Source organism: Pelodiscus sinensis, chromosome 14, assembly GCF_049634645.1.
Source record: "Pelodiscus sinensis isolate JC-2024 chromosome 14, ASM4963464v1, whole genome shotgun sequence".
Classification (NCBI taxonomy): Eukaryota; Metazoa; Chordata; order Testudines; family Trionychidae; genus Pelodiscus; species Pelodiscus sinensis.
The window spans coordinates 38,249,265-38,268,408 of NC_134724.1; the positions used below are offsets into that span (position 1 = coordinate 38,249,265).

A 19,144-nucleotide genomic window follows, 5' to 3' on the forward strand; every position below is an offset into this window, starting at 1 on the left:
GGATGGTGCACACGTGCCGCTGTGGAAGGGGAGCTATCAGCTCCCCCAACTCTGATCCTTCTTGCCTCCACTGACTGTTGGGACGGCTGCTCTCCGGCTGGTATTGTTTGGTCTCTGTCCTTGGGAACTTTACTAACCCTGTAATTTAATTATATGTAGCTAGTAGTTACATCAGCAACCCTTAGTAATAGTTCTTAGTCTTTCAGTCCCAAACAGACGTCAGCCTGGAGATGGGGCACACCCTGGTCCCCAGGTTTAAGCTATGCCCCATTTGCAATCCCCACAGCAATTATCTTAGGGGCTTGGGTAAAGGGCACATAAGTGACAAGTGTCATATTTTCAAGTCCTTGAAACCCAGGACAAAAGGGGATCGTGACAGCTGTCTGCAAGAGCTCCAGGTGAAGTCCGAACTCAAGCTGCAGTGATGGGACTTGGCAGCGAGCACTGTGGCATCAGTGCTGAGTGTCTGCTGGTGATTCCTTGACTCCAGCCAAGAAGCTGAAGGCGACAGCAAGGGGAAAAGGAGCAGGAGGCGAGCCAAGACCTGTGCTGGGCAGCTCAATGCCCTTTTGAGAAGTCGGGCCCCAATTCAGGTTGAGCCGTGCAGCCCATCCTGTATCTTGCCTGTGTCTCTGGATAACAGTACAGGCCCCCGTTAGCTTCAACTGCTGTCAGTGCCTGAAGCCCATGCAAGCAGCTCAGGAGATCCTGATGCTGCCCACACCAGCTCCAGTGGTGCCTCAGTCCCAAAGTAAACCTGCTTTGGAACCTCTGTATGTCCCCACCTCAGCGGCACTGTTCCTCATCGCGACTGGGACGTCACCACTGCTTGCCCGCCCGCCCAAAACTGTCCTGCCTGAGAATAGAGTTGCCAGGGGTCCGGTATTGGTGTGTACAGTCCCGGTATTTGCGGCCTCTGTCCTGTTTAAAAACAAAACAAAACACAGAAAATACCAGACATTCATTTATTTATTTGTATTTATTCATTTAAATATTTTTACCCCGCCTTTCTATTTAAAATATTCAATATGTAAAATGTCCGGTGTTTTCTGTTTTTCTGGGACAGAAGGCTGCTTGAGACATTCTTCCCCTGCGGCATCTGGCAGGGGCAGGGAGAGCGTGAGGATTTAAATGGGCAGTGATTCTTTTTTTGTGCAGTTGCGGGTTTGGGTTTTTTGGTTTTTTGGGCTTTTCTAACTTGACCAATTTTTTTCCCTGCCATATTTGGTATTTTTTGTGAAAGTATCTGGCAATCGTACGTCAGAGTGAGAGACAGGCTCAGCTGAGTCTTCTTCGGTTGTCAGGCCTTGGGCACCAACAGCTGGATTTAGAGGTGCACCTTGCCAGTAGTCTGCCCCAGAACTATCGAGGCGCATGAACAGATCACAGGACCAACTGGGGGACTGAAATCACCAATCGCCAGCCTGTTAGCTGTGTCTGAGACAGAAATTCCACAGTGATCCTCCTGGCAATGGGCTCATGGTCCCACTCTACCTCCCGGCACCAGTCAGGAGGCATAAGGGGTAGGTCCCCAGATTCCCAACACCTCACCAAGACATTCAGTTCGCTCCAGACTGGTTTTCCTCCAGGCGCAGTGGTTTGCAGAGGGGGGTAAGAGCCACTGCTCCGCCCAATCCTTGTTACCTGGGGGCGACCAGTTTGGTTATAGCTCCGCCACGGGGCAGGGTTCCCTGATTTCGGGACAGGTGGCAATGCCTGCAGTGCCATCCACACCAGCAGCCCCAAAATCCATCCCAGTGGCCAGCGCCTGATGCCCATAGAACCCTTAGGGTTCACTCAACCCTCCCAGACTGCCTGCTTGATGTCAGGAGCCTTTAAATAAATGGAGATGCCTATCTCCTAGAACTGGAAGGGACCTTGGCAAGGTCATGGAGTCCAATCCCCTGCCCTCACAGCAGGACCAAGTACCATCCCTGACAGATTTTGCCCCAGATCCCTAAATGGCCTCCTCAAGGATTGAACTCATAACCCTGGGTTTAGCAGGCCAATGCTCAAACCACTGAGCTATCCCTCACCCTGGCTTCTGACATGCCAGTGGTCTTGGAATCCCGACCCCATCCGACGCTCAAGGCTTTGGAGCAAAAGGAGAATCCAGGAGCAACCTGCTGGACCACCAATGGACGTTGAAGGTCCTGCAGCGTCAGCAGCATCCTCATCGTCGCCAGCTGAGGCTGTCGAAGGCCCCACTCCCAGTTCCTTGGGACGACACCAAGTTGCACAGGAACAATTGATGAGGGATGCATCGAAGCTGGGGCTTCCGGCTGAGGAATTGGAAGAGCCTTTGGACACCCTGTTTGATAGTCTCAGTACATAGGTTTATGAAATTATTATGTATGGATTTGTTGCATTATTTTCTGTCCTGTCTCTACACTGAGACTAAAGAACTTTGCCATCTGTTAACATTCACAGAATACAGTGCAAAGCCCAGTATTCAGACTCAGTTTTAAAAATATTTTACAGATTTGCCAGTAAGAGGGTAAGAGAGAAAACCCAGAAAACAAACTACTTTAAACAGACACATACAAAAGTCCGTCTCACTACCTTAGTCTGGTTGGCTTTTAAAGACTGAGATACGATTGTCAGTCACAAAGATAAAGAGCATTTTTCAGTTCTGAAAGCCAAAACTTTCTCCCTGAAGCATAACTTCTATTTTGGAATCTGACAAGTGTGACAACTTGCTCTGTCCAATCCTGAGTTTCCTGGGGCACTTGTTGTATTTCCAGTTGAGGGTCTGGATGTTAATGAGCTGTCTCTGCCACTAATGGCTAAGTGGATCAAAATGTCAGTAATGGTCCCCAGTCCAGGAGAGAACAAGCAGCTGTTTAGAATGATGCTTATTGTAGTCATACAGTTTGAAATGTAGTTTTATTGCCTCTCTTCCAAAAGTGTTGAGCATTTGCAGCTCCCATTGACCCTAGTGGGCGATGGGGCAATTCCAACAGCTCTGAAAACCAGACCATTAATTTTTATCTCTTATGACTCTATGAACATCGTTATGATTACGTTTAGTTCTGTTCATGTTTTCTCTCTCTCCTCTGCCGCTGGTTCCTGTACTCGACACATAATTGCCTCAGCTGAGCATAGAAAGGGCACATACTTTGAATGTGCACTACACAAAGACAGCTAAATCAACATGTTATAATTACTTAAGCATGAATTTTTCATCCCTTTTAAAGTGTGTGGAAGTGGTTTACAAATATTAAAGCATTTGTTGTAAATGTAAGAGCCTTTGCAGATTTCTGCCTCAGAAAATGAAATTTTCACACAGTGATACAAAGAATGGAATAATTTGTGTTTGTTTTGGAGGAAGAGAGGAATAAAAGTATTAGTGTCAGGGGTTCTCTGATTAGGCTCCATCTGTTATGCCAGCTGGACTGATGTTTCTGTGTTCTTCGAAGCAAGTTCTGTTTTGGCATGAAAAGGAGAGCAGGTACATTGAGAATATATCTCCAAACCACAGTACAAAAAGTCCAACATATAATGTACCTTTGCAGTAGAACTTTTGAAATCAGAAGATGCTCTGTTCTCTGCAGGGTTTGCAAATAATGAGTCTAAAAAATGAGTTTTTCTACCATTTGAGACAATCCCATATCTCTGTCTGCCAGTTTGTGAAATGGAGTTCAGGTATTCTGAAACTGAAGGAGTGGGGAAGAGGGTGGAAAATTACTGGAAGATCATCTCCCTCCTTTAAAACCAGCTTTATGCTTATTTAGCTCCTTTGATGTCAGGGCAGTGATATACATACAAAGCTGGTGTAATGGAGTGGAGTGTGATTTGCTGTTAGTAAGATGTGCCTAACAGTCTCTGCACAACATGTGGAGAGAAGTTTTCAGAAGGGTGGACTCCCATTGCAGGCACAACTTGTGCCTTCAAAATATACAGTCACATTCGTAGGTTTGTTCAGTTCCCCAGAACACCTGTTTTAAGCAGGGGTTTCAGGGTTGATTGCTTTGGGGTTTTCCTCAGTATGTTTAGAAATGTCAAATGTAATAGTTACGTTGGGTGAATTTACACTAGTGTCATGTTTACGTTACAGTTCAACTTCCTGGTCCAGCACCGAACCTTCGAGCATATGCTAATTCACCCACTTCAGTCACTGTCACGTGGGACACACCATTGTCAGGCAACGGTGAAATCCAGAACTACAAGCTGTATTACATGGAAAAAGGGACAGATCATGAACAGGTAGGACACCTCTCTATATAGCTCTGTCTTTCTCCAAACATCTTGCCAGGTATTTGACTGGCAGTTTGCATAATGCCAGCATATTAAGGGTTAAACAACAGAGCTATAGAAAACCAAATATCTAGCTGAACAGAATGGAATTAAGGCAGTTTTCCGCGCTCCAGCTCATCTCGCTTAGCAACAAACTGCTACGTGACTCATTCTGGCCTAGTCTACACTTAACAGTTACATTACTTCAACTACAGTTAGTTAAGGTTAGCAATATTAACTTGGACTGAGGGCTTGCTAAATGTGCAGCTAGACTTACTCTTTTAGGGAAACCAGAACAGCTAATTAAATTGCTGGCTTTAATGTGATCGCTAATCTAAGCTCTGCAAATATTTCCATTGCTTGAGTCCAGTGGCTCAGCTCAGAGGATCCCACTTACTTCTCCCAAGGGGCTTAGCTTTGTTGACTCAAAGATTAGGGTTTAATGGAAGAAGCAACAATGCTGCTGCTGCAGCAGATTGAGTTGGGTTGCAGGTTTCTCAGGGTGGTGTAAAAACCAGAGCACTCCAGTTTTTCCCATTTGTCTGTTAATTTTTGCGTGCCTGTGACTCACTCTGCTGTGTTGGCTCTGCTCCCAGCCACGGGACTCGCACATCTCGCCACTCCAGGGGCTGCAGCCCAGTGCGCAGGGACTGGTTAGGTTTGGACCAGCTGTCCCTCTGTCACTGCGGAGGCGGAGGTTTGGCCCAAGCCTGAGTAGGTTGCTGCGCTTGCTTGGAGCCAGGCCTGTCAAGATTGCTTTCGGAGTGCGCTGCATGTCTCTCTTTGTTTCTGAATAGGATGTTGACGTTGGAGGTCACTCCTTCACCATTAATGGATTAAAGAAATACACAGAGTACAGCTTCCGAGTGGTAGCCTATAATAAACATGGCCCTGGAGTCTCCACCCAAGATGTTGTTGCGCAAACTCTGTCAGATGGTGAGCTGCTTGAGTCCAATTTTCTTGCGGAAATCATGTCGGGATCTCTTCTGCTTCAGTGGCTCTTTAGAGTGCAGGCGTTTCGTACAAAACTGTATCATGAGGACGTGGTCGGGGCACATGCTCACGCATTCTGAATGGGCTTCTTTGAGATGGTTGCAAGTGGGTTGAAGGAAATTACTCTACCTTCAAGAACATCTGGTTTTTTCTAATAATTAAGCAGTTATTTCCCTAATATCCCTACTCTCCAGATCACATCATGAGCTAACGCTTAGACGAAATATCTAGATAAAAAAATGCAGAATGCTTCTGAAGCTGGTAACTCCAGGTTTTTTATTTTCTGTAATTTACTGATTGCAAGCCAGTTTTTCAAGCGAAGATGATTCATAAGATGGAGATCTTACGTTATAAACATTAACCCCAGCATAAATAGGTGCTTCTCTTTAGTGGCACTTGGAGCACAGCTCTGATAAGTTAATGACTCTTTGATGTTTCATATTTGTTCTTAAATTTTCCCATTTTTCTTCTCCTTTTTCCCCCCTTAAACAACAAACTTCACAGGTGAATTATTAGATTGGGAAACACACTGTGTATTTGTAATCTGGTTCCCACGTGGCTATGGTTAAATTGTTTGTATTTATTGCTAAAGGCAGATGATTGTATTTCGGTCAAGCCAATCAGAAAGGGAAGCAAGTAAATTTGGATACATTACAAAAATTGTGGCGTGGCCACTGCTCAGCCTGGCTTTTACCTGTACTGCTTAGCTCTGTAATATGCTTGTGATTTTTAGTCTTTATGCCCTTTGGATGCTTCCCTTGTTGAGGTTTCCCCCCTGCTATTTGCAAACAGGCTTCACTGGCAGAAAATTTTCGGATTTTGTTTTCTTCCTCAGTCTATTTTTGACCTTGTGAAAGAGGACAGGGGTTAACACCCTCTGTGCTCCCACCCAGGCATGGGCATGGGGGTCTAACCAGGCCCCATCATAAACTACAGGAGCCATAGGAGAGCGCTCCGTTGATGCAGTGGTTCTCTAGGGTGTCCTCAGCATGCTCTGATCCCAACCTATACAGCTTGGTTATGCTGCAGCCTCACGCTAGCCCCTTCCACTGTGCTGGCTTTTCACATCTATGCCAGGAGACGCCGCTCTCCCTTTGGGATAACGTCATGTGACTTGCACCACTGAATCCGCGCCTAATAGGGTCTGAGGTTCTCTAAACAGCCTTTGCTTCATTTTCTCAGAGCCTAATTCTAATGTCTGGATACTGAGGTTGCTGCTGTTTAACTAAACAATTTAAGAAAGAACTCCTCATTTTCCACTACTAAGCAGACCTGAGCCACTTTTTGTATCCAGTTTTCCTTCAGCAAGAAGGATGTCATGTTATAAAGAATATGGCCAACATTTCACATTTGGATGCATAATATTAGGAATCTAAGTAAATGTCTTGATTTTAAAAGATAGTTAGCAGCTGTCTCTTCTAGTGTTGTCAGTGGGAAATCTAGATGCTCAGGAAGTTTGACTAGCAGGCTACTTGGATTCAGGCACTCAGGTTAAAGAAGACCCACTTAGCTCCACACTTGCTGTGTATCATAGAGTGAGAGCTATTTAATCAGTATATAACATATGGTCTAAACAAGAGATTGGGATTTGCGTTTTATGCAGTGGATCAGTATTGGAGGAACTGTTACTTAGAGTTTTTCAAACATTTCTAGTCCCCAGTGCTGCACCCCAGAACCTGTCACTGGAAGTGCGGAATTCCAAGGTAAGATACTGTTCATTTGCCATTTTTGACAGGTGGGTGCAAAGTAGATGGAGCCCAGACAGACTAACATTTCAGGCCTCCCTAGACTCTTCCTTCCAGTCCCGCCACCCCTCAAGCAGACTCTGACACAACTCCCTGTCCCAGATGGACTGCCCCTCTGCAGATCTGAGGCCTGATCCACTTCATGCAGATCAGTCCAGTACTATTTGTCAAGTACTGTGGTTCAGGGCAGGCTTATTCTTTCCTGAACATCACCAGATTACCCCAACCTACATGCCCTGAACTCCCAGCCTCGTGGCTCACTTTGTCAGTGTTGGTACGGCTCACGTCTTACTCTAGAAGACTGTGTCAACTGCCTTCCATTTATGTGTGCATGTGCTGACAAACTAGAGGAGTTCCGACCCGGGGTTTGGAGCAGCACAGGCTCCATTGTGGAGTAGGAGCGCACGTAGCTGAATGGGAGTTGGACAGCGGCAGCACCAGGGCAAAGCACAAAGGCTCCGTATTGTGGAACAGAAGAGTTTAGCTCAGACACACAAGCCTGAAGGTGTCCCAGTGGTTACCTCTGCCCTGTGTGTTTGATTTATCATGACATGCATGTGTGTGCAAACAGATGTGTATATAGGCATTATTATAAGGGAGCCTCTGGGGACTTTAAAATAAGAGACCCAGGTGCACATTTGTTGTGATGTCAGGTGCTAACATTTGGGTTGGGTTTGCAAATGAATTACACGTTTTGCAGAGGAGTTATAAATTCTTTCCCGAGTCTTCCCTGTGTTAGTGTGCGCGTGTGTATGGGTTTGTGGATTGGGCATGGAACAATATTTAAAGCAAGATCGTAATGCATGGAGCATTAGGAATAAAGCAGTCGGATTAGCTGGATGGGAGGCAGTGATTTGTAATGCATTTTAATTTTCGTAGAGCATCATGATGCATTGGCAGCCCCCTCCTACAGGAACACACAATGGTCAAATCACTGGCTACAAAATTCGCTACCGCAAAGCATCTCGTAAGAGTGACATGACTGAGAGCATTGGTGGGACACAGCTGTTTCAGCTCATCGAAGGTAAGCTAGCTTACGCCATTCAGTCCAAACAGAAAGAAGCCACAGTTCCCCCAAGCTCCTATCATCAGGCTCTGAGTAGGTCCTGATTATGTCTGGGAATGGTGGGTTTGAAAGCCAGGTTCCATACACACCTACCCCTTATAGAGGACCTGAAATGGGGTTTACATGAGTTAATTGTGGTATGTTTGGAGGCAGCCTGGGACAGCAAGGAGTGCAGGGCTGAAGTCATGACCTGAGCTCTAGTCTGAATTTTGCCATTGGCTTGCTGTGTGAACTGGGCAAGTCCTTAAGCCTCTGCTTCCTTCTCTGTAACGTGGAACCTTTGTGAACAATTTTGAGATGCTGTGTTGAAAGTACCAGCATCAGGTTTTAGTTGTCGAGAGAAGTATTGTTCTGAATGTGTTGCATAGCAGAAGGAATCGGGACACTCAGCGTGTAGTGATTCGTAAGATTTTGCTGATTTTTGAATCTCTGGTGTCACAACTAGCCAGCTACAGGTTTTGCTATAAGAGAGAAAATATTTAGAGCTGTGCACATCTGCCGATAGTCACTTGATATTTGCAGCCCATGTTTGCAGATCACAGGCTGGATGTGAATACACATTTTTTGGCCACACAGGGTTCTGAAAATAATACCCTGACTAGGTGAGCACACGTAAGGGAAATGGCATGATTTGCTCCTAGATCTGATGAGTCTGTGCCCAGTGAGTTTCAGTAGTGCTGTGACTCTCTAGGGTGGAGCAAGCTTTTGTTTAGGTCATGTAAAGCCAAACCAAAGTAGACTTAGAAACTAGGAATGCAAATGGTTAACCGGTAAGCCTCCCCCTTAAGGGCTTACCAGTTCCAGTTAACCCGAGGAGTCTGGAGCAGCTTGCTGTGGGCAGAGGGCTGCTCCAGCAGGGAGTGCTTCAGAGTGGCCAGAGCAGCCCGTCTTCAGCGGACACGGTTTGGTGCACCTCAGCCAGGGGCGGCCACTCCGGCTGTTCCCACTTTAATCGGTTAACTGGTTAAACATTACATTTAACTGACTAACCAAATAAACAGGGTTTTACATCCTTATTAGGAACTCTTATTTTGTTTCAGACCTGTCTTACTCCTGTCATTAGGGAAATTCAGCATGTAACCCATAGCACTAGTGCAGTTAAATGGACTCTGTCAGAACAATCAGAATTTTAAAAACTTAACATCATTTAACATGTTAGTGTAAAATTTTCAGAGGAGCGGTACGCCTTTAAAAATAGTGCTCGTAACCCCGACTTTACAACAGTTTGTTGTCTAAAATAGTAAAGTGGAGTGATTAGAAATCTAATCTAGAAAGGAGAATGTTTGTCTGTCTGTGCGCTAATAACTGGGGCACTGTAAGAGCTACCGCAACCAAACGGCACGGGGTAACCTTTCCACCAGGAGAAGGTTTTAAGTACTTTTGGCAGTGCGGGGAGAAGCGGCTTCCCGGAGGAAGTGGTGGGGACAGTCACTCACTAAGGCTGGCGGTGGAGGTGCAAGGGGAGGGGCAGTGCTCCAAGCGGCAGCTGCCCCACTCGCCTCTACCAGGCCGTTCCACTGCACAGGTGTGTCCGGGGTAGGGGAGCCCCCTTCTCCCTCCCACTCATGATATCACTCAGCCCAGGCCCCTCCCCTCATGCAGCAGCCGAGGGTTGCTGAGCGGTGGGCTGGAGCTCACGGATGCCACTAGGGGGCGGTTGCAGGCGCAGCGGGGGGGGGCTTATGGGGAGGCAGCGGTGGCGGTGCTAGGAGTGGCCCGGGGTCCAGTGCAGCATCCTGGTCGCGTAGAGGAGAGCCCAGCACCTGCTTGCTGCGGGAGACGGGAGCCCCCAGCGCGGCCCTATGGTGCAGCAGGTAGTGGGGCACAAGTTTCAGGGTGGGTGGTGGGGTCGTTATCCCCTGCGGCACCTGCAGCCCTGGGCGTGAGCTGGGCCACCTCGTCCACCCTAGGTCCTGTGCTCGCCCTCTCCCGCCTGCCCCTCTCACGGAGCACCCCCTGCAGGACCCCACCGCCTGCCCCGAGCAACGCCAGGTAACTCCAGCTAGATGCTTATAAACAAAACTGAAATTGAATGCACTGCATAGTACAACTGTATTAGCGTAAAATATCAGAAATAATTTAAATTCTAAACTTTTATTATAATAAACTAAATTGCAAATAACGAAAGTGATTTTGAACAGGTTTTTACTCTAGTATTGTATTCATTTAAAAATTGGTTAATCTTTGAAACTAATATTACTTTAATTGTACCACAGAGCTTTTATCCTTGGGGGATTTTTAAGCTTTGTTTTTCCTTGGAGCATTTCCTCCAAGATGGTGCATTATCCTTTTCATCATGGGTGTGTTAAAGCTCTTTGGATATCACCTTGACTTCTTAGCTCCCAAAACACAGCAGTTGCCACACTGGATTAGACCAGTGGTCTAGCTAATCCAGTATCTTGTCCGTGACACTGATCTATACCAGGTGTTTCAGAGCAAGTGCACAATTATGGAATAATTGCCTACAGAACATGTGTTTTTCAAGCCCTGTCAGTAAGGGTTTATGTTCTTTAAAACAAAAAACCCCACCACTGTGCCATTTAAAGTAACTATAGGTATTCTCATTTATATTTGTTTGATATTGTAGTAGTAAAGATACACTTTTATCTTCCCATTACTCTGGTTATAGCTTGTAGATGTTTATCTAAGATGAATAATTTACCTTCTACATACTTTGATCACTCTACAGATGGCACTAATAGTAATGTGGCGGTTTCTTTTGTGCCACTAGCTTGAAAAGCAGTCTTGTTCATTTGTCAGGTGCTGCAAACTATATTCCTGCTGCTCTGCTAGTGACCTACAGGGAAGTGCCAGAGTCCTGGGTGTCTGCTGTCTCAGTCTGGCTGTTACACAATCATTTGTGTCAATTTCACTAACTGGCGTCTCACTGCAAGTAGTGCTGATTTCCATTCCTCACCTCAGCTTGTACTCAACAGCCATCTCAAGGGTGAAAGGCCAGAACGTAATGCACCTAGCTCGCTGGCTCTGGTTCAGGCTTGATCCAAACAATGTCACAACAGCAGCTACGGTGTGTGTAGCCACTTGTTTACTTCTATATTCATGAGTTTTTACTGTCAGTCTGATGGTGAGATTGTTGATGTTTTAATTGCAAATTGTGGTTCTTTATGATCACCATTACAGCTCCTGTTTTAATAAAGTGTGTCTTTGTTCTACATTAGGTCTTGAACGAGGTACAGAATACAGTTTCCGTGTGGCTGCCTTAACAAGCAATGGTACAGGACCAGCAACTGATTGGATATCAGCAGAAACTTTTGAGAGTGATCTAGATGGTAAGGACCATAAGTAGCATATTCGTGACTTTAAAGACTTCAGAATTCATGGACAGGGTAACTACAGAATTTGACAGATTTTTTTTCCCAAAGCAAACAGCATGTTGCTGAGCTGGGTTTAACGTATTCTAATTGCATAACAGGACATGTTCATTTTATTCATATTATTCATATATAATAATAGCAGTAGTCACAAATGCAGTAAAGTTCCTGTCAAGAAATTGGCCTAAAAATTTGTAAATACTTCGCCTTTCTTTTCAGTTCTGTGTGTTGGGCTGTCTTCCCCACTGAGTAATACCAATGTCAATTATTAATAATGTGATTTCGGTTGAAAAGAAATAACATAATTGGGTAACTGACTTCAACTCTCCATGTTGTCACGCTACAAAAGTGGGAAGAAAGTTGTTCCTTCACCAAGCAAAAGTGTGATAATATATTTTATTTATACAGTGTTATGAAACTTAGCGGGTGTCTTGTTGCCTGTGGTGGAGCTGTGCGTGGGTGCCGCAGTGTGCCCACATGTTTACATTGCAGGGCTGAGGCCCAACTATAGTCACGGTGAAATGAATGAGAAGACCGAGTAGAGCAGGGGAAAATGTGGATAAATGTGGATAAAGGAAACAATAAGATTCTGTGATAAATTAGATTCACACCCTGATCATAGAACGAACCCTAGGGCTGGAAGAGACCCCAGGAGGTCATTGAATCCAGTCGCCTGCCCAAGGCAGGACCAATCCCAACTAAATCAGCACAGCCAGGGCTTTGTCAAGCCGAGACTTAAACACCTCTAGGGATGGAGATTCCACCACCTCCCTAGGTAACCCATTCCAGTGCTTCATCACCCCCTAGTGAAATCGTTTTTCCAAATATGCAACCCAGACCTCCCCCACTGACTTGAGACCATTGCTCCTTGTTCTGCCATCTGTCACCACTGAGAACAGCCTCTCTCCATCCTCTTTGGAACCTCCCTTCAGGAAGATGAAGGCTGCTCTCAAATCCCCCCTCACTCTTCTCTTCTGCAGACTAAATAAGCCTAAATTCCTCAGTCTCTCCTCATAGGTCATGTGCTCCAGCCCCTAATAATTTTCATTGCCCTCCGCTAGACCCTCTCCAATGTGTGCACATCCTTTCTGTAGCAGGGGCCCCAGAACTGGATGCAATAATCCAAATGTGGACTCACCAGTGCCGAATAAAGGGGAATAATCACTTCTCTGGATCTGTTGGCAATGCTCCTCGTAACACAACCTAATATTCCATTCGCCTTCTTGGCTGCAAGGGCACACTGCTGACTCATATCCAGCTTCTCATCCACTATAATCCCCAGGTCCTTTTCTGCCAAACTGCTACTTAGCCATTCAGTCCCCAGCCTGTAACGATGCTTAGGATTCTTCCCTCCCAAGTGCAGGACTCTGCACTCGTCCTTTGTTGAACCTCATCAGATTTCTTTTGGCCCAATCCTCCAATTTGTCTTGGTCACTCTGGACCCTATCTCTGCCCTCAAGCATATCTACCTCTCCCCCTTGCTTAGTGTCTTCTGAAAACTTGCTGAGGGGCAATCCATCCTGTCATCCAGGTCATTAATAAAGATGTTAAACAAAACCGATCCTTGGAGTCACTCCACTAGAAACCAACCGCCAACCTGACATCAAGCCGTTGATCACTACCCGTTGGGCCCGACAATCTAGCCATCTTTCAATCCATCTTACAGTCCATTTATCCAATCTATATTCCCTTAATTTGCTGGCAAGAATATTGTGGGAGACGGTATGAAAAGCTTTGCTAAAGTCAAGGTACATCACATCCACTGACTTTCCCATATCCACAGAGCCAGTTATCGCATCATATTAGCTAATTAGATTGGTCAGGTGAATCCATGTTGGACTTGCCCTTGGTGAATCCATGTTGACTATTCCTGATCACTTTCCCCTCTTCTAAGTGCTTCAAAATAGATTCCTTGAGGATCCCCTCCATGATTTTTCTGGGGACTGAGGTAAGGCTGACTAGTCTGTAGTTGACAGGGTTTTTCTTCTTTTAAACTTCTTTCTCTCTCACCTCTTCCTTTTTATAGTCTAGAGAGGGAAAGGGCATTTGACTGAGAATGCAGTTAGGTTAAGATTTTCACAATAATCTAGGAAATTTAGACCCATGTTCTCCTCCATTTAAAAATAAATCCTCCAGATGATTTTTAAAGATTCTATTCTGACACTCTGGGAGGGGGGCTGGGGAGGAGTGTGAAATGAGGACTCATTTTAGGTCTGTCTAGAATCTGACCGATTGCAGTTGAGTTTGATAAGCAAGCTGTTCTTTCTAAAACACGTCACTTGATCACTTCATGCAAGAACTGCATTCAGTGACCGTGTGTGGAGATATCTTGGAAAGCAGGAGTGACTAAGAACAATCAATGTGACTTCATCAATAAATGTGAGGTCCTGCTTATATAATCTTCTGACATTATTTGACAATGAATTGCTGCAACGATAAAGGCAACTCAGTAAGTGCAGTATGCTTTAGATTTTTGAAACCGTATCTAACAAGCTCCACATTTGAGAGAGTCACCAGCTAGCAGGCAGCTTTAGGGAGCTGAAGAGATACAAAAGACAGCCACAGACAGAAATGTCAGTGTAATATGTGGTCATAGTCCTAGGGTGAGTTTAATTGTTTAGGAGCTCTTAATTGTTTAGGAGCTTCAGGGGGTAGCCGAGTTAGTCTGTAACAGAAAAAAAAACAACAAATGGTCTGGTAGCACTTGATAGACTATCATGATGCCATCTCCATGTTTTGTTAGTCTATCAAGTACTACCAGACCATTTGTTGTTTTTTCTTAATTGTTTGTTAGCATTTCTCTCCTTTTTCTCTTTATCACCTTCCTTTTTATTGCTCCTTCTTTGTTTAAAGCGGCTGTGTACTCTTCTCACCTTGGCTCCTGGAAGATTCATCGCCATGTCACCTTGCCATCGCTTCTGATTGTCAGAGGTTTAGGGACACCCAGAGCATGGGGTTGGATTCCTGACCATTTTGATTAATAGCCCACGATAGACCTATCCCACAAGAACTTAGCTAATGTTTTTTTACCCCAGTTATTCTTTTGGTCTTCACAGCATCCCCTGACAACAACCTCCTCGGGTTGTGACTGTGCATCGTGTGAAGAAATAATTCCTTTTGTTTGTTTCAAATCTGCTGCCTAATAATGTAATGGAGTGACTTTGCTTCTTGTGCTATGTGAAGGGGTGAAAATCACGTCTTTATTCACTTTTCTTCACACCTCTGTTGAATCCTATTGAGACCTCTTTTCTAAGACGAACAATCCCAGTCTTATTAATCTTTTGAAAGGAAGATGTTCCATAACCCTAATCTTTTTCATTGTCCTTCTCTGCACTTTGTCCAGTTCTCAGAGATGTTTTCTGAAATGGAGTAACCATAAGAGCAGTATTCAAGCTGTGCCCCTATTGTGGATTTATATAGTGGCCTTATGATATTTTATGCTTTCCTAATAGTTTCTAACATTCTGCTAGCTTTATTGACTGCCACTGCACATTTGAATGGATGTTTTCAGGGAACGGTCCACCATGAGTTCAAGATCATCATCTTGACTGGTAACACCTAATTTAGATCCTTAGGCCTACACGTTGCCATGTGTTTAACATAGATCCCTCGCTGCTGACAATGTGTCATGTTGTTTGCCAATATAACATCATGGAAATATAATGGTTCCTGCAGTAACTTAAGGGGATAGCTAGCATACTGTGCCATTGACCTCTGGTTAAAATTTATCTTTCAAATTTAGATGCACAGGAAGGGTCTGATTTTCATTTACACTGTGGCCCCCTTGCATTGCTCTTAGGGAGGTGTAAACATAATTCACGTCCACTTTGTAGGCTGGAAAGGGGCCATACAGCAAATGGAAATCGGGCCATTAGAATTTTGCGTTTGAGTATGTGTGTGATTTGGGAGTTGGGGAAGGAGCCCTGTTGTATAAAATCGATGTGAAAAGTATTTGAGTTACACTGTTGTGAGAAGTTAATTTCTGAGTGTACTACATGTGTGCAATATAATATCTCATTTTTAACACTGCATTAATGTAGCTTTTTGCATTTAATAGTTGTGAACTTTCATAAACCAATTGAATTAAATGGTGACCATAAGCCCTGTTGGTCAGGCAGGTCAATAGACATCCTCATCAGTCCAGTAGCTTGAATATTTTCAGTAAATAAAACACAGCTCATTAAGCGAGAAATCCTGCAGGCAGGAGCCAGCAGAACTAGTGGAATTGATTTTGTATGTGTGTGTGAACCTAATATTCATCCATCTTGTCTTTTATTTGGGATATTTAACATCTGCCACTGCGTGTTTCACTGGATGGAGGAAGTAAGGCAAATCAAGAGAAGCTATTTTTCCTTTCATGTTGAAGCAGTTTCATTAAAATTGCAGGCATACCTCTAAAGTTCTTTTAGTTGCTTGCTTTTCAATGAACAATGGTGGTAAAAGCCCTTCCTTAAAATGTCTTTGGTGCTATGTTTGATATGGCTGTGGAAATCCATCTGAGCTCAGCTACACAATTTTGATGGACTTGATTGGAGCCTGCTTGAATGTTTGCTCTGTTTAGACGCTTACTGTAAATTCTTTAGGTGCTCATTTCTGATGATGTTTCAGCAGTAAAATTGCACAAGTGAGCTCATAACTAGACCCGTGATGTTGATGCAGATTTATAAGAGTATTAAACATGAGCCACAGTGCCACAATATGTCTGTGTGCTTGTTTCACTGGACAAATTACAAGTGATTTATGTAACAAATTTAATAACTTATTCTTGACAGGATAGCTATATAATTGTCTGCTTAATTCTACACAGAATCATAATGTTTTTGCTATGTCATCAGTCTGTTGCCATGGAAATATTTTGATGCTAAAAAGTCAGCAATCTGACTGTGCTGCAGTAACATACAGAGGAAGACAAGGCGCAGTGGGGAGGGCAGAGGGTAAATTCTATATTTAAGCAAATTTTGGAAAACTACCAAAGTGTCAGGGAAAATAAGCAAAACTAAGAAACGTAAGCTGAGAGGAAGAGGTAGATACATTGGAGGGTAGGGATAGAGTGCCGAGTAACCTAGACAAATTGGAGGATTGGGCCAAAAGAAATCTGATGAGGTTCAACAAGGACAAGTGCAGAGTCCTGCACTTGGGAGGGAAGAATCCCAAGCACTGTTACAGGCTGGGGACCGACTGGCTAAGTAGCAGTTCTGCAGAAAAGGACCTGGGGATTATAGTGGATGAGAAGCTGGATGAGAGTCAGCAGTGTGCCTTTGCAGCCAAGAAGGTGAATGAAATATTAGGTTGTGTTACAAGGAGCATTGCCAGCAGATCCAGAGAAGTGATTATTCCCCTTTATTCGGCTCTGGTGAGGCCACATCTGGAGTATTGCATCCAGATCTGGGGCTCCTGCTACAGAAAGGATGTGCACACATTGGAGAGGGTCTAGCAGAGGGCAATGAAAATTATTAGGGGCTGGAGCACATGACCTATGAGGAGAGACTGAGGAATTTAGGCTTATTTAGTCTGCAGAAGAGAAGAGTGAGGGGGGATTTGAGAGCAGCCTTCAACTTCCTGAAGGGAGGTTCCAAAGAGGATGGAGAGAGGCTGTTCTCAGTAGTGACAGATGGCAGAACAAGGAGCAATGGTCTCAAGCTGCAGTGGGAGAGGTCTAGGTTAGATATTAGGAAAAACTATTTCCCTAGGAGGGTGGGGAAGCACTGGGATGGGCTACCTAGGGAGGTGGTGGAATCTCCATCCCTAGAGGTTTTTAAGTCCCAGATTGACAAAGCCATGGCTGGGATGATTGAGTTGGGGTTGGTCCTGTCTTGGGCCGGGGGCTGGACTCAGTGTCTCCTGAGGTCTCTTCCCAGCCCTAGGATTCTATGATTCTAAGGAAGCTTAGTGGATTTGTGTCTATAGGTTATATTTTGCTCCAGTGTAAAAGTTCTCCTTTAAGAAAAGTATTAAAATATGAAATTGTGTATATATTAGAATATAAAATTAGGTAAATTTTAGTTTATTATGTAGGTGTTTTCCTCTCCCCTCCTCCCCCCGCCCATTATAACAATACCTGCCTCTTTAGGAGGTTTAAATTGCCATATTAGGATTTTCAATTTTCATTTATCTTTTATTTTCTGCTGCAATACCCAGATGAATAACTGGAATTTTATCGCTGTTTGCAGCCCTTGTTTTTGAGCACTAGCAGAGAAAAAATGTAAGTGGGATTTTCTAAAATATTCATGGTGTTCTGTGGCAGCACAAGGGTTTAAATTGGGTCTGACAGGCTTGTGAGAATACTTAGTTTCATGATTTTTATTAATGATAAATCCCTTAAATTGCATTTTTCTTTTTTTAACAGAAACTCGTGTTCCTGAAGTTCCAAGCTCCCTACATGTTCGGCCGCTTGTTACAAGCATTGTAGTGAGCTGGACTCCTCCTGAAAACCAGAACATCGTGGTAAGAGGCTATGCTATAGGGTATGGCGTTGGCAGTCCTCACGCACAAACTATCAAGGTGGACTACAAACAGCGCTATTACACCATTGAGAACTTGGGTGAGGAAAATTCACTGACATTTTCTAAATTTAACTCAGATTTGTATTGGCATTTTCCAAGTCACAGCTTAAAAAAATTCAGAGCTGAGTTTTTTGAAGCTTCTTCTTTGTGAAGATTCTACATTGAGGTTCCAGCCTTAACTGAATTGTATACGTTTCATTTCCTGATAAAAAGAGAAAAAAGTCACAATCCCGAATTTAGGAGGAAACATTGTTCTGACTGGTTTGATCATACTATTAGATTTTTCTTTGAGTATTTTATAAGAAATCCCTTGTGATAGGCACCACCTCACTGGTCTACTGAAAAATGGGCTCTGCAAATAAAGCAGTTGAGAGATTTGGAAGACAAACCCTAAATGCTGTTTTGTGGCCTTTAGGGAAAGTGCTTTGAAGTGAAATTTGTTACAGTGAGGAACTATCTTGGGGCATAGGCTAGTAGAACAGGGCTACGATAATACAGTAATGTTCTAGCAACTGTTAGTTGTGCACATGTTGGGGTATTTTTCCTGAATGTTATCTCAGACTTGCTCCAGTTAAAGATTGAATGTGACTATAGATAAGCAGTAGTATGAGAAGAACTCTTGCACAGTCAGATACGTGAAGCATGCTAAATGAAAAAGTCTTTGTGAAAATTTGCTGTTCTAGGTTTGCTGGCTATTGGTTACGATTTTCTGTTAACAAGTAAAGCAGCGACTCCAGTAGAGGCAGGAAATAGAAGTAGCTAACAATCTGCAGTCAGAAATGGTGCTAAAGGTACATGTGTATTTTTCTTCCACCAGATCCAAGTTCCCACTATGTCATAACTTTGAAAGCATTTAACAATGTTGGTGAAGGAATTCCACTGTATGAGAGTGCAGTGACCAGGCCTCATACAGGTAAAGGACAGTGGTTGCTATCTTTCAAATGTATTGATGCATATAGCTGAAATATTGAGTTCCAGGAAACAATCAGAAACATGTTTAATGCATTAGAGATTTATTCTTCTATGATTTCAGATATTCTGTGTCCTAAATTGGTTTGCATTACAGGCCATCCTCTCTATAAGTCCAAGATACATTCCAAAGAATGTGGACTTATAGCAAAACAACTTAAAGTGGGGAATTTTTTTCCTGCATCGGACTTCCATTTGTGCAGTATTTTTTGTGCGAGGACTTATAAAGCATCATCAGTGACTTTAGTGTGGAACGGATGTGTAGTGGGGATGCCCTGTATTGTCTTTGTGGTTAATGTC

The 19,144-nt window shown here is 44.0% G+C and overlaps 1 protein-coding gene across 7 annotated transcripts in view; it reads left to right on the forward strand.

Annotated features, from left to right (window-relative positions):
• NEO1 (neogenin 1) overlaps positions 1-19,144 on the forward strand; it is a 304,427-nt gene that overhangs the window by 237,119 nt on the left and 48,164 nt on the right. For all 7 annotated transcript variants that reach the window (XM_075897560.1, XM_075897561.1, XM_075897562.1 and 4 more), the window contains exons 10-16: positions 4,058-4,206; positions 5,034-5,172; positions 6,883-6,932; positions 7,854-7,998; positions 11,220-11,330; positions 17,719-17,913; positions 18,693-18,788. In XM_075897560.1, the coding sequence (XP_075753675.1) occupies positions 4,058-4,206; positions 5,034-5,172; positions 6,883-6,932; positions 7,854-7,998; positions 11,220-11,330; positions 17,719-17,913; positions 18,693-18,788 (885 nt within the window). The remainder of the gene's footprint in view (positions 1-4,057; positions 4,207-5,033; positions 5,173-6,882; positions 6,933-7,853; positions 7,999-11,219; positions 11,331-17,718; positions 17,914-18,692; positions 18,789-19,144) is intronic.